Here is a 13,319-nt window from a genome sequence, read left to right on the forward strand (position 1 = left end):
GCCTATATGTTACATGCATCTGTACTCTCATTGGTTAACAGCAACGCGGTAAATAAAAAGTTCGCTCCGTAAGCGAAAAGAAAAATCTGCGCCGCCCGTGTCGAGTCCGCCCCGTATAGACTATAGACTGTGTCCTGTCCTGCTGGCCCTACTGCCTGAGACAAGAGGAGCGATGACCTCAGTGTCTCTCCTTGTGAAAGCGCTGACGTGTAGAATGTAGGGTGAGTTATCAAGCGTGAAGTGTATTGTAATGTCCTCCGTGTCCATTAGGCGGAGTACAATGGCTACATTATTACAGGAATTCCATATATAGCTTCAGGTTGTGTGATATGGCAAATTAAGGCATATAGTTGAAAGTGATTCCAGTGTAAAGTTAGCGCAACTTTTTTTTCCCTAAACATGGAATAATTTGTAAACAAACTGTTTGTTCTCAGTTTGACATAGAGAATTTGAACTGCGGAAGGAAACAGTAATACTTCTATAGGAAAGACTGAAGAGCGTTGGAATAGTAGTAGGATTGGACTGTATAGAGTTTGTGGGATCACTCAGGAGAGCACGGTTAGTAGGAAGTTCATTATTTTTACAGGGATAGATTTCCTGTTTCTGTAAAACAAAACAAAACAAAACAAAAAAACTGTTGACAAACCAACAAAAACGTAAGTCGTCTCTAATTTGATCATGCTTTATGTTTTGTTTGTAAAAAAAACAAAACAAACAAACAAAAGTCTTAAAATGCTGCGTATATACTTAGTCTGGGTTCGCTGACACAGTGTTATATATAGTGTTCTGTGTGTGTGTGTGTGTGTGTGTGTGTGTGTGTGTGTGTGTATATATATATATATATATATATATATATATAGTATACTGTAATTATTTATATGTTGCGTACATTTGTCATTGAAAGAACTGAAAGTGAAAGGGTAAAAAAGCGAAACAACGTTGTACCACTTTTTTACGCGTACCACAAAATAACACAACACATGTATATAGAAAAAAGGGTAATTTATACATTTTTTGTGTTTATTTAGACTGTTTTGTTTTTGCGACCGTTTCCAAATAACCCGATTTATACATCGTATTTTTTATTTTTTTTTATTTTTTATACAGTGTATTACAGAAAAAAAAACCCAGCTGGAATAATATTTTTTTATTTTCACACAGGACAGAAACCAAAACCATATGATATGTGTTATTTAAAGATTGTAACTTTAAAGCCTGTTTCAAAGCTCTTTTCAAAATGGCCGCTCCAGTGCACTTGGTCAGATCTGTTCTCTAAAAGTCACTGCAGGAAGAGCTCTAGAGCTATGGCTTTTCTGTTCCTGTCACATCATGGCTTGTTGTTGCACTACCTGTTTGACAATGTGGGTACAAAAAAATATGAAATTAGATTTATTTCTACTTAAATTTTTACGTGAATCACACTGGTGTAATAAAAATGTATTTCTTTTTGTACAGGGATCCCTTTATATGTTTATCTGACGCTGAATTCCGCATATCGGATTAGTAAAGAAGGGTTTATATAGCTAGCCTATGGCCAAAAGTTTTACATCACCAAGAATTTTAGGGTTGAGACATAATTGAGATTTTTACTTAACATCATGTAATCAAAAAAAAAAATACAAAAATATATTGCAAAAGTACTGGAAGCCATAATAGTAGTATTCATGTTAGATTCCGAAATGTCAAATTTTTTGTTAGTTTTTTGTTAAGTATACTACAAAGCTGTATGCAATTTTAATATATGAATGTAACATTATTCAGCAGGTTTCATTTTAGTTTATGAAGCAAAATGATGCAAAACGTTTGGCATTAGCTGTAGGTTAGTCCTCATTATCGGTCTAACTTGCTCCACGGGTTCCGTTCAGTTAAACCAATTACCAGGATCATTTGTTTGGTACGCTGCAATCATGATTAAGTTAGTACAGATTTGCAGGATTTTCTAGTGTGCATTTTAGTCCACTTGATGTGGAATAAATCACTGATGCAATTGATCCTTTAGGTTCTAGTTGTTTAGTCTGTACAGAAGTTTTGGGGGTAGGGATTATTGTAAGAACAAAAAAGTTTTATAAAACTAATAAGGTAGTAAATATGTGCCAGCAATAAATGTTGTGAAACTGTTGCAGCTCTCAGCACGTATTATTATTATTATTATTATTTTATTTTTTATTAGATCAAACAGTTGCGGTTCAGTGGCTCCAGCAATTCCAGACCTTTGCTACTTTATCCCCTCCTCCTTTCCTACAAACTAGAAATAAATAATCGCTATATTCCACTGTAAAGAAAAGGGATCAACGATTGAAATAAAATAGGTTTTTGTTAAAAAAAAATTGATTGTAGCATAGAACCTATGAAGAAGAGTTTCCAATACTAAAGAGAGACTGCATTCATGTAATCATTTTTATTTCTGTTTTCCAGGCTTGAATACATACTGTACCTGCTATGGCTAGTATGGACAGAAAAAACGTGTTTATAATTACAGAAGACCTGGGCAAAGAAGATGTAGCTGCAATGAAATTTCTGTGTTTTGATCTGATCAGCCGTAACAAACAGGAGACCATAACCGATGGAAAGGGCCTCATTGTGGAATTACAGTATGCTTCTTTGGTGGAGGAGGGAGACTACTTTTTTATCGCTGAGCTCCTATATCTGATAGGTCAATTTAAATTACTGAGAAAATTAAATCTCACCAAACAGGAGGTAGAAAATAAGCTTCAAGATAGAACTGTGGCAAAAGTTTCACCTTATAGGTAGGTATCAAATGCAGCATCATCATCCTTACCTTAAAACACTTAATCAAAAGAAGTTAAGAAATCTATGATAAGTAATGCAATTAAACAACCAGCCTTTGAGCAGTACTAGTCAAAGTGTTGTATAATTTTATCATTAAGTTTCCTTTTAGTATTACTCTATTAATTATTCTTATACCAGCATCACATATACAAAAGTCCCTTATGAAAATCATTCCCCAACTTTTTTTTTTTTGTACTGTTTAATATAAAGTTTGGCGAAATACTGTTCCCTGTCAATGGTGTCTCCTTGCAGTACTTCACACCTATACATGCCTAAATACTGTCCCCTGTCAATTGTGTCTTCTTAAAAATGAATGTGCTCACCTAACTTTTTCTAAACGTAAGGCCAATAAAATCTTAACATTTCAGACCAGATCTTAGGGGGAACAAATGTAGTAATTGATATCATTACTGTATGTAAATCAGTAACTTTGGACAAGAAGGGTGAGCTGTTCTGCAGCCATCTGTCATATTGCTCTTTCTCTGTATGTAGAATGATAAACCCAACACTATTTTAGAGAAGTTTATCATGTTTTTCATTCTTGATATATGATACATTATTTTTGTTCTTCAACGGTCTTTTAAATGGTGAAATTGGGGTCAATTGATCTTAAAACAGGCAATTAGGCTTTTCTCAAGCAGATCTAAATACTGTTATTACTTTCTTGAGACAGACAATCAAAGACAAAATATAGATGAAAGTGCACGCAAATACAATGTTAGACACGTGGGGGGCTGTAAGAGCCTTGGTGCACAGGAGGCTCTGCTTGGCAGCAGTAGTATTTAGAATCTGTTGCCTACTGGTTTATTTCATCAGATCTACCCCACTGCCTCCCAATGTGTGTTTTCTGCATTTAACAGAAAACTGCTGTATGAGCTCTCTGAAGAAATCAACACAGAGGATTTAAGGGGCATGAAGTTCATCCTAGACAACAAACTAAAAAAATCCACACTGGAAAAAGAGGTATTGTTTTCATATTTTTTTTTCTGTTGAGAACCGCAATCTAGATTGATTTAATGCATATTGGCACATCAATCTTCCAGGTTTGATATCAGGGGACACTTCTTTGCGGGTTTTTTTCAGTCTAAATTGTACAGAAGCACCGAGAACAACGAGCATAGTGAGTGTAAATTAAGAAAGTGATTCTAATCTTATTGTATGTCTTAAAAATATTCTATCACGCAAAAATCAGAACAGAAATAATGGAGAAGATTTTGTACATTTATGCTCTGAGCACACTCTTAAACTCAGGGGAGGCGTTTAAGGATGTCAGAGATGTTTTAAACTTCTGTAAGTGGTTTTGTTCATGCACTGGGCGTGCTATATGTCCAGACAACTTTTTAATAGTCAAGAAAATCACACAGGCTCATTTAATTGGAAGTTTTAACGAATCAGAGGAGTAGTAGTGCTCTTTTTAGTTTATTAAATGCTTTAAAAATGTGATTGGTTGGTTGCGCAGACCACCGTAAATCCCAAGTAATAAGCAATCTGGACGATCCAGTGCTTTTACAGGTTTAACAATATTAGTACTTCAATATAGTAATACAAATATGGTTATCATATATTTAGCCTTCAGGCTCTAATCATGCAAAAAGCTAAAGCGGTCACCGCTAAATCCTACAGCATACAATATATCACTCTCTTAAGACTAGAACATAATTTCTATACCTTATAGCAATGCATCCAATATAAATGAGATATAAATTCAAATATATGCTTACCTTCCAGTATATGGAAGTGTAGTGTAGGTTATATTGAAAAATAAGAACTGTCTTCAAAAGGCAGAGCCTTCTAAATACGATCAAACAGCAATCAGTTTTTCAGAGACCCTCAGACCATGGAACACGTCAGCTTGCAAGATCAAGTTCAATGGTGGTGAATGATGTCTTGCTCTGGGCTTATATGGGATTTTCCCTCCATTGAATACACCAGGAGTCCCAATTAAATCTGACCATCAATCTGTCTTGACAGTTCTTATCTTTGACTTAATGATATATTCTAGGAGGATCCGGTCAACTCTTTTTAAAAACTAATTGGAGTTATATAAAAAACATAAAAAATTAATTGGATATAACTCCTTTCCCAAATATTGGAACATGATCTCATGGTTCTCATTTTCAACCCCTCCTCTAAAAAGTCAGGTGAACCAAAGTTCACAGGATCCTTGCTACAATACAATACGATACAAGTTTGTATGTGTATTAAAAGAGATGCTGTTTTATATATAACATCAACTTTCTGTGTGATTATATTAACTTGGGTTTACAATATATTTCCTCTTAGCAGCATATTATGTTACCTTTTCAGTGTGTTGTCAATGGGCCAGTTTAACTTCATATACAAATGTGTGTTAACAAAGTATTGGACAAAGACTGTAGGGGTTTATCACAAGCCTTTGAATAAAACCACTAAGTATACCGTGGTTAGTTCAGTTAATTTAGGCTATAATGAACATGTTAAATATAATAGCCTTATATTAACTTGTACCATGCTTGGACCAAGCCTGACCTCTCTCTGTTTCTAAAAGTTGCACAAGCAGGTTTCAGGCACCCTGTTTACTTGCCATGGCTAGTGTTTTCATTAATGTGAAACTCCACTGTCAGCACTTTTCCAAATTCACCGCATGAAGTCATTTTTGCCTCACAAACATCATACCTTTCTGATAAGAATCAGATAAGAATCTATACTGTAGACAACCTTACTAATTTAAATGAAATGCTCGCTTCGGCTGACAAGTTTTAAAGGCCATGGATTCAAAACTGCCAACAGCCAGTAAGTCTCGCTTCGACTGCCAAAAATAACTTTCCATGCCCAGCACCGCTCTGCTACAAGCAGGTAAAGGCAGGGCTAACAAATCAATTATTTTTCTTTAGTAAGTCTACTGTGTACTGAAGCTATTAAATACAGTTTACACTTTAGTGTCTTATATTCAAACTTAACAGTTTCTCTGTTTTTTATTGCAGTAAAACCTTTATATAAACTAACCTTTTATATTATTTAGTTTAATTGATATTGTAATGTCTAAAATACTTTTTATTTATTTGGAGACTGAACTAATTCTTAAATTGATCAAATGAACATTAAAATAATGACCTTTTGATACCAGGAGCTCTCTCTTTTTCAGACCTTACACAGACTTATTCAAAAGGATACAAAATACTATTAGCAATGTATATCATTCTATAGCATCCAATCCATATCTAATCAGTCAGCTTGTTCCCAGCAAGATTCAAATTCTCCTCCTGGCTCAGCTTGAAGTGGCTCTGCGAACACCACAACAGGCCTTACACAGATCTGCTAATAATATTTTCTACTAGTTTTATATTCTTTAAAACACATTACAGTCATTACAATATTTGTTGCAGTTTCACAAATGTTGAATTTGTATCCCGATCTATCCCAAAGATCGTCCTGCTTCCAGTAGTGGTGACAGTCTTTAAAAGAATAATACCCACAAAAATAGATTGTTTTTAGTAACAGACTCAGTATTCCTCCCTCTGAAACCTGTATACTAATGTTAATTCCAGCAGCCAATTGCAACAACAGAAAAATATGGCTTGACACTTTGAGGTCCATATTTTTGCACTGCAGCAAAAGCTAGTTAACCTGCCCATTACATTTTGTGTTTGTTGAATGTTTGTACTTTGTGTGTTGCACTGTGTTACGAAAATGTATTTGTATTTCATCTTGTCTACACACACACTGTTTGTGTATCTCGTGTTTTTTCTTCAGTCTGTATTTGATATTTTTACGGAAATGGAGAAGAAAGAAATGCTATCAGAGAGCAAACTGAGGGAACTTAAGGACATCTTAAGACCTGTTTCGTGTGTTCTTGTGAAGAAAATAGAAGACTATGAAAGGAAGCTTCAAGGTGACGATCTAAGAAAACACAATAATTACTGTTAAAGAAAGCTGAATGCTGTATGCTCTAACATATATCTGTTAAAACCAACACAACACAGGACAGATTCTGTCATGTGTAATGAATTGGCATCTCAGCCCATTGAAGTGAATGGAAAGACAAGGGCTGGACACGAACCGCAAACCATACAGTTCAAAGACAAATGTTTTACTATTCAACTAAAGAGCAAGCTCTAGTTGAGAGGTAAACACGTGTCTTTTGCTGATGTCAGTGTTCTTAACTCATCAGCCATTAGGAGGAGATACATTACATATGCCAAAGTGTGTGCCATTGTTTAGTCACAGGAAATCAAACACACTTCTGAGACTTAATGTTTAAACATGTATTTTGATTGATATCTTACACCATGTTGTAACAAACACAGCCTGCCTTTTGTACTGGTGTTTTCTTTTTAAGGTGGATTACAACAAACTTCCATTCTAGATTCAAATTTGTCCCAAATGACCTTGTCTGTCAAAAAACAAGGTAAGACCAGGTTTCAATTATTTCAGTCATGTCACCAGTAGTATTGACTTTGTGGTTGTACCCTGTGATTCTGACAACTTCTAGATTATTTAAATATGTTATTTGCCCTACATTAATATTATACAAAGGAAATAGACTGCTTAGAAATAGTTACAATACCACCTTACATTAGGGAGAGTCTAGGCAGGAGAATATGAGGCTGATCTTAAACATTATATTAAAGCATTGTGATTTAAAGGTACTCGGATTGAAAAAGAAATGCCTGAAAATCTATTGAACCCGGCTTTAAGTCCATATTTATATATTGATGTTTGTTTCCTGCAAAACTATTTTTTAACTCTATTTTCATCTAATTAGCGACTGATAAACAAAGCAATTGATTTCACCAGTATACACAAGACCTCACCAGCAGTGTCATAGTGCAGCACCACTGGTAAACTCTTTATTGGTTAATCAGTTACTAATTTGTTTTACATGAGACTAAAATGAAGATACAGTACAGTATTGGGTAGAATAGATTTCGTTTAGAATAGATTAAGTTTTAGTTTAATGTATTACCTTTACTAGGACCAAGTCCTTTAAGTGTTGCAGCCTTTTGCCATCATGCTGCTGTCCAGTGTCTAATATGTAAATTGGGGAGAAAATAAAAATAATAATAATAATTGGCGACTCCTAAATTAAAAAAAAACAAAAAAAAAACATCTTCATAAGTAGCGTGATAACACAGTCAATTGATATAAAGCATGCGTAAATGACTTGTTACTGATAATCTCAATATTTTTAGGAATGTAAGTTACTTAACATACTTTGTTTTCAGTCAGTTTGTTGTTCTTTCTGTTCACAAGAAGGCACATGTGAATCAGCAAGTTTTCATCAGCTGAGAGGGATAATGATTTAATAGAACCACCGTTTTAAAAAAAAGCTAACAATTCATCTGCATGATAAGCATTTCCTCCCAGAACCCCTGTTCATTTTTTTAACATTACCAGGATGAGACTGTGAAGTAGGCTCTGCTGAAACCAGACTAATGAACTGATTATATAGAGAGCACCAGTGGTACTGAAGGTACTTCTCGAAATATATAGTCTTCATTACTGACAGGGAAATTCGTTCCCTAACATTCTTCTTACAACCAGAATCTGCTGCCAACCCACATTTTTTTCTTTTTCTGCAGTGCTGAGTGTTATTGAAATGGTTTATATTATCTGTAGAACTGCCTGTTTGTATTGCAGCAGTATTGCTTTCGAACCTCCCTATTGACATCGGGATCAAAGTTGGACAAAAAAAAATTTAAACAATAGATGGCTAATTGTAGCTGTTTGGTTGGCGCGTGTTTCCATGTAGACTGCACCAATTACTGATGATTCAGTAAGAAGAGTCTCAACAGCAATGACTCTACAGGCCAGTTCGGAGAATAGTCACGATGCAAATGCACAACATCCCTAAAACAAGAAATGGTCACGTATCAATCCCCAATCATTGAAACATCCCGACTGCCCTGCACAATATTGACAGTGCTATGGAAAGTGTTTCTAATTTTGTTGTCCAGCGTTCCTTCAGAAGTGTGTAGGGGATTTTAATTAACAGCTTCGCTCTGATCTCTGTGATCTTACTTGCTGTTATTTCTCTTCTCTCTGTTTTACTTCTTTCTAAGGGCTTCTGTCTTTCTGTCAACCTTGACACTGGTCTTTACCCTGGATTAACATGCTTTGAAAGACTACAAGGTAATACATCTGCTGCAGCTGTTTAATAACTCCTTTCATCTGCCTGGGCTTCCTTAACAGTGCTGCACTATCCTTCACATGCTGGGCTTGGTAGGATTTTTGGTTTGGGTGTTTACCCTGCGACCAATCAAGTGCAAAGTTCAAGGATAACTAACAATAGAATAAGTGATCTTACAAATTATTAATTTAGAAAACAAAAAAGTACTTCCGTTTTAAAGTTTTTAAGACAGTGGCATTTTAGCCTGGGTAAAAACAAGGGGTAACATTGTTCTCAGATTTCAGAGGTTTTTAATGGGGTTCTGTTTCCTGGAAGCCTTTCATTTAATGCCACTGCCATAGAATTAACAGAGGCAAGAATTATCAGAGGGAAGTTGTTTAATGTGCTTTTCCTGTTTTAAAAGATCTGCCCAGAAACCAAGAGGGATCACAAGGAAGCACAGAGGGACAGGTAACAGCTTTGTTTGTTTGGCTTTTATGGCATTTAAATTGAGAGTTCTGATAAAGATGAGGTCTATAGTTTGTGGAAATGAAACATCTGTGTGGGCTTTTGTGATGCCTCGTTTAAGTGGAAAATGCACGACAGACCTCGATTTACTGACAACACAAGATCGCAATGAAACACTTGTTACAGTGTTACACATGGCAGACAACTAGAACTCAAGAGCAGCTCCTGAACTCATGCAGCAGTCAAGACACCTGAACACATAAATGAAAACAGTAATAAAAACCATTCAAATATACTGCATCATAAAAAATAAAAAAAAACTAAGAAAATGTCATTTGAAGGAACCAACTTTTTAAATATTTGGAATAATTTTGATAAAACACTCCTGGGTTTTGTTGGTGAGCTTAAAATTTCCCCTTATATATATATATCCATATATATTTATATGCTTATAAGCACTATAATTGCATCTCAGCCTGTATGAAAAAAAGTAATTAAGAAATGTTACGTTATAATGATCTTCCCAACTAATTTTTTGTCTTTTAAACTGCTGTCATTTTTTTGTTTAAAAATTCCAAGCACTGAAATGGCCCATTTTGAAATTCCTACACCAGACTAGAAGTCAGAAAACAAAAACACACACAGAAAAAAACTGCCTTTGATATATGCAGTTATAACCTTGTAATTCACTGCAGACCATCCATTGTTCTATAGATTGTTCTATATGTGTACTTCAGCCATAGAATAGTAAATACCAATAGTAGCCATAACAGTTTATATCTGTACTTTTTTTGACAGAGTGCTGAAGAGTACACAATGTCTAGTAGACCTCATGGATACTGTCTGATTATCAACAACTTTAACTTTGAAAACACTGAACTGGACAACAGACACGGAACTGATATAGATGCTAGTAAGTGTGGTTCTGTACTGGTGCAGGTTGGAGCCATCCTTTACCTGTACATTGATTATGGGAAGATGCTGTCTTCCACAACAAAATCCCTATGGTCACGGGCACATTCTTCTGGGGTTTTTGTTTGTAGGCATTTTTGTACATTTTGCCACAATTCTGTTTTAAATCCTCTGTATCTTAACTGGTAATACAGCTCGAAGTCCCGCTAACAAGCCTCCATCCTGATTGGAATCTCATTTTAAATCTCGCAAGCGGAGTCTCCAATAGAAATGTAGGAAGGCGGGTTTAAAGTATTGAGAACGAATCAATGATAGATGCAAGTCAGGAAGGCAGGACATTGCCCAGCAACACTGGGAAATGTATTTATTATTATTTTTGCAGTAGGTTTTATTTATATAAAGTCAACGTGAATTGATTTACCATTTCCAGAGTTTTTCCGGTGTTTTCTGGTGTTTATTGGCTGTCCACCGATTAAATTTTTTTTTGTATCGGGGGTGTTTTATCGGTTAAAACTGAAAATCAGAAGCCCTAATTACATTTTATGCTGTTTAGTTGCCAAGGGGGTTGAAAATTGTAATAAGAGGTGATGACCCATGCTGTGACAGTAGTTCACAATGACCTTGACAATGACAGTGCTGGCTCAGCTATTTGATATATCTAGGCAACCAAAATGTAAACTGTGTAGGCATTTCATATGGAGAGCTGTAAGGTAGGAAAAAATACAAATAAACACATGATCAGGGGTCTGTAAATCCTTAAAAGCGTCACTGAAACTTCTTAGAAGTCCAACAAAACAATGCCTTCAGTATTTTTGATATATTTATTAACCTTTATTTTACCAGGATTAATCTCATTGTAACTGGCCAAGACCACTGATAATTCCAGTACTTACACATTCCCTTTAAAACACATTTTAAAAACAACTGTCAAATGCAGTCTACAGCAATAGAAACTACTTTTTACTCCTAGCAAGTCAGGCCTCACTATTTCAGAGTTACAGTTTAAAGAGATTTGTATTTTAAATAGTTGGATCGTATCTTCCTTTTTTGTCTTATTTGCAGGTGCTTTAAAAGAAGTGTTTGAATGGTTGGGTTTTGAAGTGAGCAAAGCCGACGACGTGACGGGTGCTGGCATGCATGGCATATTGAAAGAGTATCAAAGCAAACCCCACACAGATTGCTTTGTGTGCTGTATACTCAGTCACGGAGAAGAAGAGTGCGTCCTTGGAACAGATGGCGACAAAGTCTATATCAGGGACCTTGTCTCCTACTTTAATGGGCAGAACTGCCCATCTTTGCTTACGAAACCCAAGGTCTTCTTCATTCAGGCGTGCCAAGGCAAGACGAACCAGCAGTCTGTGCAGGTTGATGGAGATGAGCCTGGCTCTGCAGCCCTTGAATCTGATGCTTTTGCAACTCCATTCGATGCAGATAGACTCATAGGGATGGCCACTGTTCAGGACTGTTTGTCTTTTAGAAGCATACAGAACGGCTCCTGGTACATCCAAGCTCTGTGCAAGCATCTGAAACAAAGCTGCCCAAGGTAATCACTTCATCTTCCTTATCGGAATCACTTCAATAAGAGACTAGCTTTTTATCTTGGATAGTTGGGTTATTGCAAACCAGATACGCTTTTCAGAGTTTAAATGTATTTTTTTACAGAGAGTATATCTTGAGTATAACACCCACTTAAAATACTCCAGGAAGCTAAGTCAAGAAGATCATTTAACTTGTTTTTTTCTGCAACTGATGTGTATGTTCTGTTTTTCAGAGGTGAAGACATCCATACAATCCTGACAAAGGTCAATAATGATGTGAGCAAAGAGCAGGGCTATATAAGAGATAAACTAATGAAGCAGATGCCAGAGCCAAGACACACCCTCACAAAGAAGCTTGTGTTCCGTGTGCCTGTAAATTCACAGCCTTGAACCAAATCTTTGTGTCCAACCTAGAATGATATTTTAAGGACATTCTGGGTTGGGACTACTATATGTGCATTCTAAAATGCACTTGAAAAATGTACCATTTAATGTTTCACCTTTACCCTTCTTCTGTGGCTGCAGTAGCAGCAGATCCACTGGAGCAGTCTTTACCACTGTTTAACACAATCTCTTCTAAAAATGCACATATGGTAATTCGTCTCAACGATTCAATTGTTTAAATAATTTAAGGGTAATAGAAAATAATATGAAATACCTCTGTCTTGATTAGTGCCCTCTGCAATGCAGTTCTTTTACTTTTGCACCCTTTGATAACATGTGAACATGCTATACTTGTATGTGATAAACTCCCTGTGTGATGTGGTGTATATAAATGTGCTTGTTATTTCTATTCTAATTTTTTACTGTCTGTATAATTACAGTTGGTTGAAATAGAGCACTGTCGCTTTAAGAAGCGTGACTTAAGCCTTTGAATGATGCAACCTTGCAGGCAGTCGTGTGTGAATGAGGTGTGATGGTGGCTTTCTAAGATGGACGTTGCAAGTTTAAACTCTAGACAAGTGGAAAAAGGGAGATGTCTAAAAGCCTGTGTTGTATACGATTGTCACGAATAAAGAAGCTGAAGATGTTGAACTGCAACAAGTTATGTGTCGTCTGCATTTCTTTGGTGTTTCACGGAAAGCACAAACCTTTAAAGAAGAGGAACAGGAATGGGTAAAGCAGGCTGCAACAGTATATATGGTGACTACTACAACAAGTATTGATATACCTGTCAAACAGGTTATGATTATTAACAAAAACATAAACAAAACATTGGTCACTATTGACAAAAATGTTTTTTTTTTTTAAATGGCTGTTTTAAGAAAAGCTTTTTCAGGTGCTTATTAAACATTCTTTGCAGCACTTTATATCATAGGTCATGAATAGTGTAATACTATCTTGTAATAACTGTTTAATACCAATGGTGTCTGCTCTTACATGGCATCTACTGTACAGTTGCATGGAAATGGCTGATTGGTAGTTATCCAGTTATTACAACGTTATTACATGGTTATGTATACCCCTAAGTGCTACCACATTCTATTAAGAGAATAACATTCTACCATCTCTAAAACAAGTGA

At 35.8% G+C, this 13,319-nt stretch overlaps 1 protein-coding gene across 4 annotated transcripts; it reads left to right on the plus strand.

The window, feature by feature from the left end:
* Nucleotides 1-116: 116 nt before the first annotated feature.
* On the plus strand, nucleotides 117-12,840 carry LOC117408587 (caspase-8-like). Of its 4 annotated transcripts, none has more exons than XM_034013727.3 (9): nucleotides 117-221; nucleotides 2,416-2,747; nucleotides 3,651-3,753; nucleotides 6,523-6,661; nucleotides 7,109-7,177; nucleotides 9,303-9,349; nucleotides 10,145-10,259; nucleotides 11,321-11,801; nucleotides 12,030-12,840. In XM_034013727.3, the coding sequence occupies exons 2-9, from the start codon at nucleotides 2,440-2,442 to the stop codon at nucleotides 12,184-12,186; spliced, it is 1,419 nt and encodes a 472-aa protein (XP_033869618.3). In that variant the 5' UTR covers nucleotides 117-221; nucleotides 2,416-2,439; the 3' UTR covers nucleotides 12,187-12,840. The 4 variants fall into 4 exon arrangements, with proteins under 4 accessions (XP_033869618.3, XP_033869610.3, XP_033869604.3 ...); XM_034013719.3 differs by lacking the exon at nucleotides 117-221 and adding an exon at nucleotides 293-656; XM_034013713.3 differs by lacking the exon at nucleotides 117-221 and adding an exon at nucleotides 293-558.
* Nucleotides 12,841-13,319: the final 479 nt, after the last annotated feature.

This window comes from Acipenser ruthenus, chromosome 10 (genome assembly GCF_902713425.1).
Source record: "Acipenser ruthenus chromosome 10, fAciRut3.2 maternal haplotype, whole genome shotgun sequence".
Lineage (NCBI taxonomy): Eukaryota > Metazoa > Chordata > Actinopteri > Acipenseriformes > Acipenseridae > Acipenser > Acipenser ruthenus.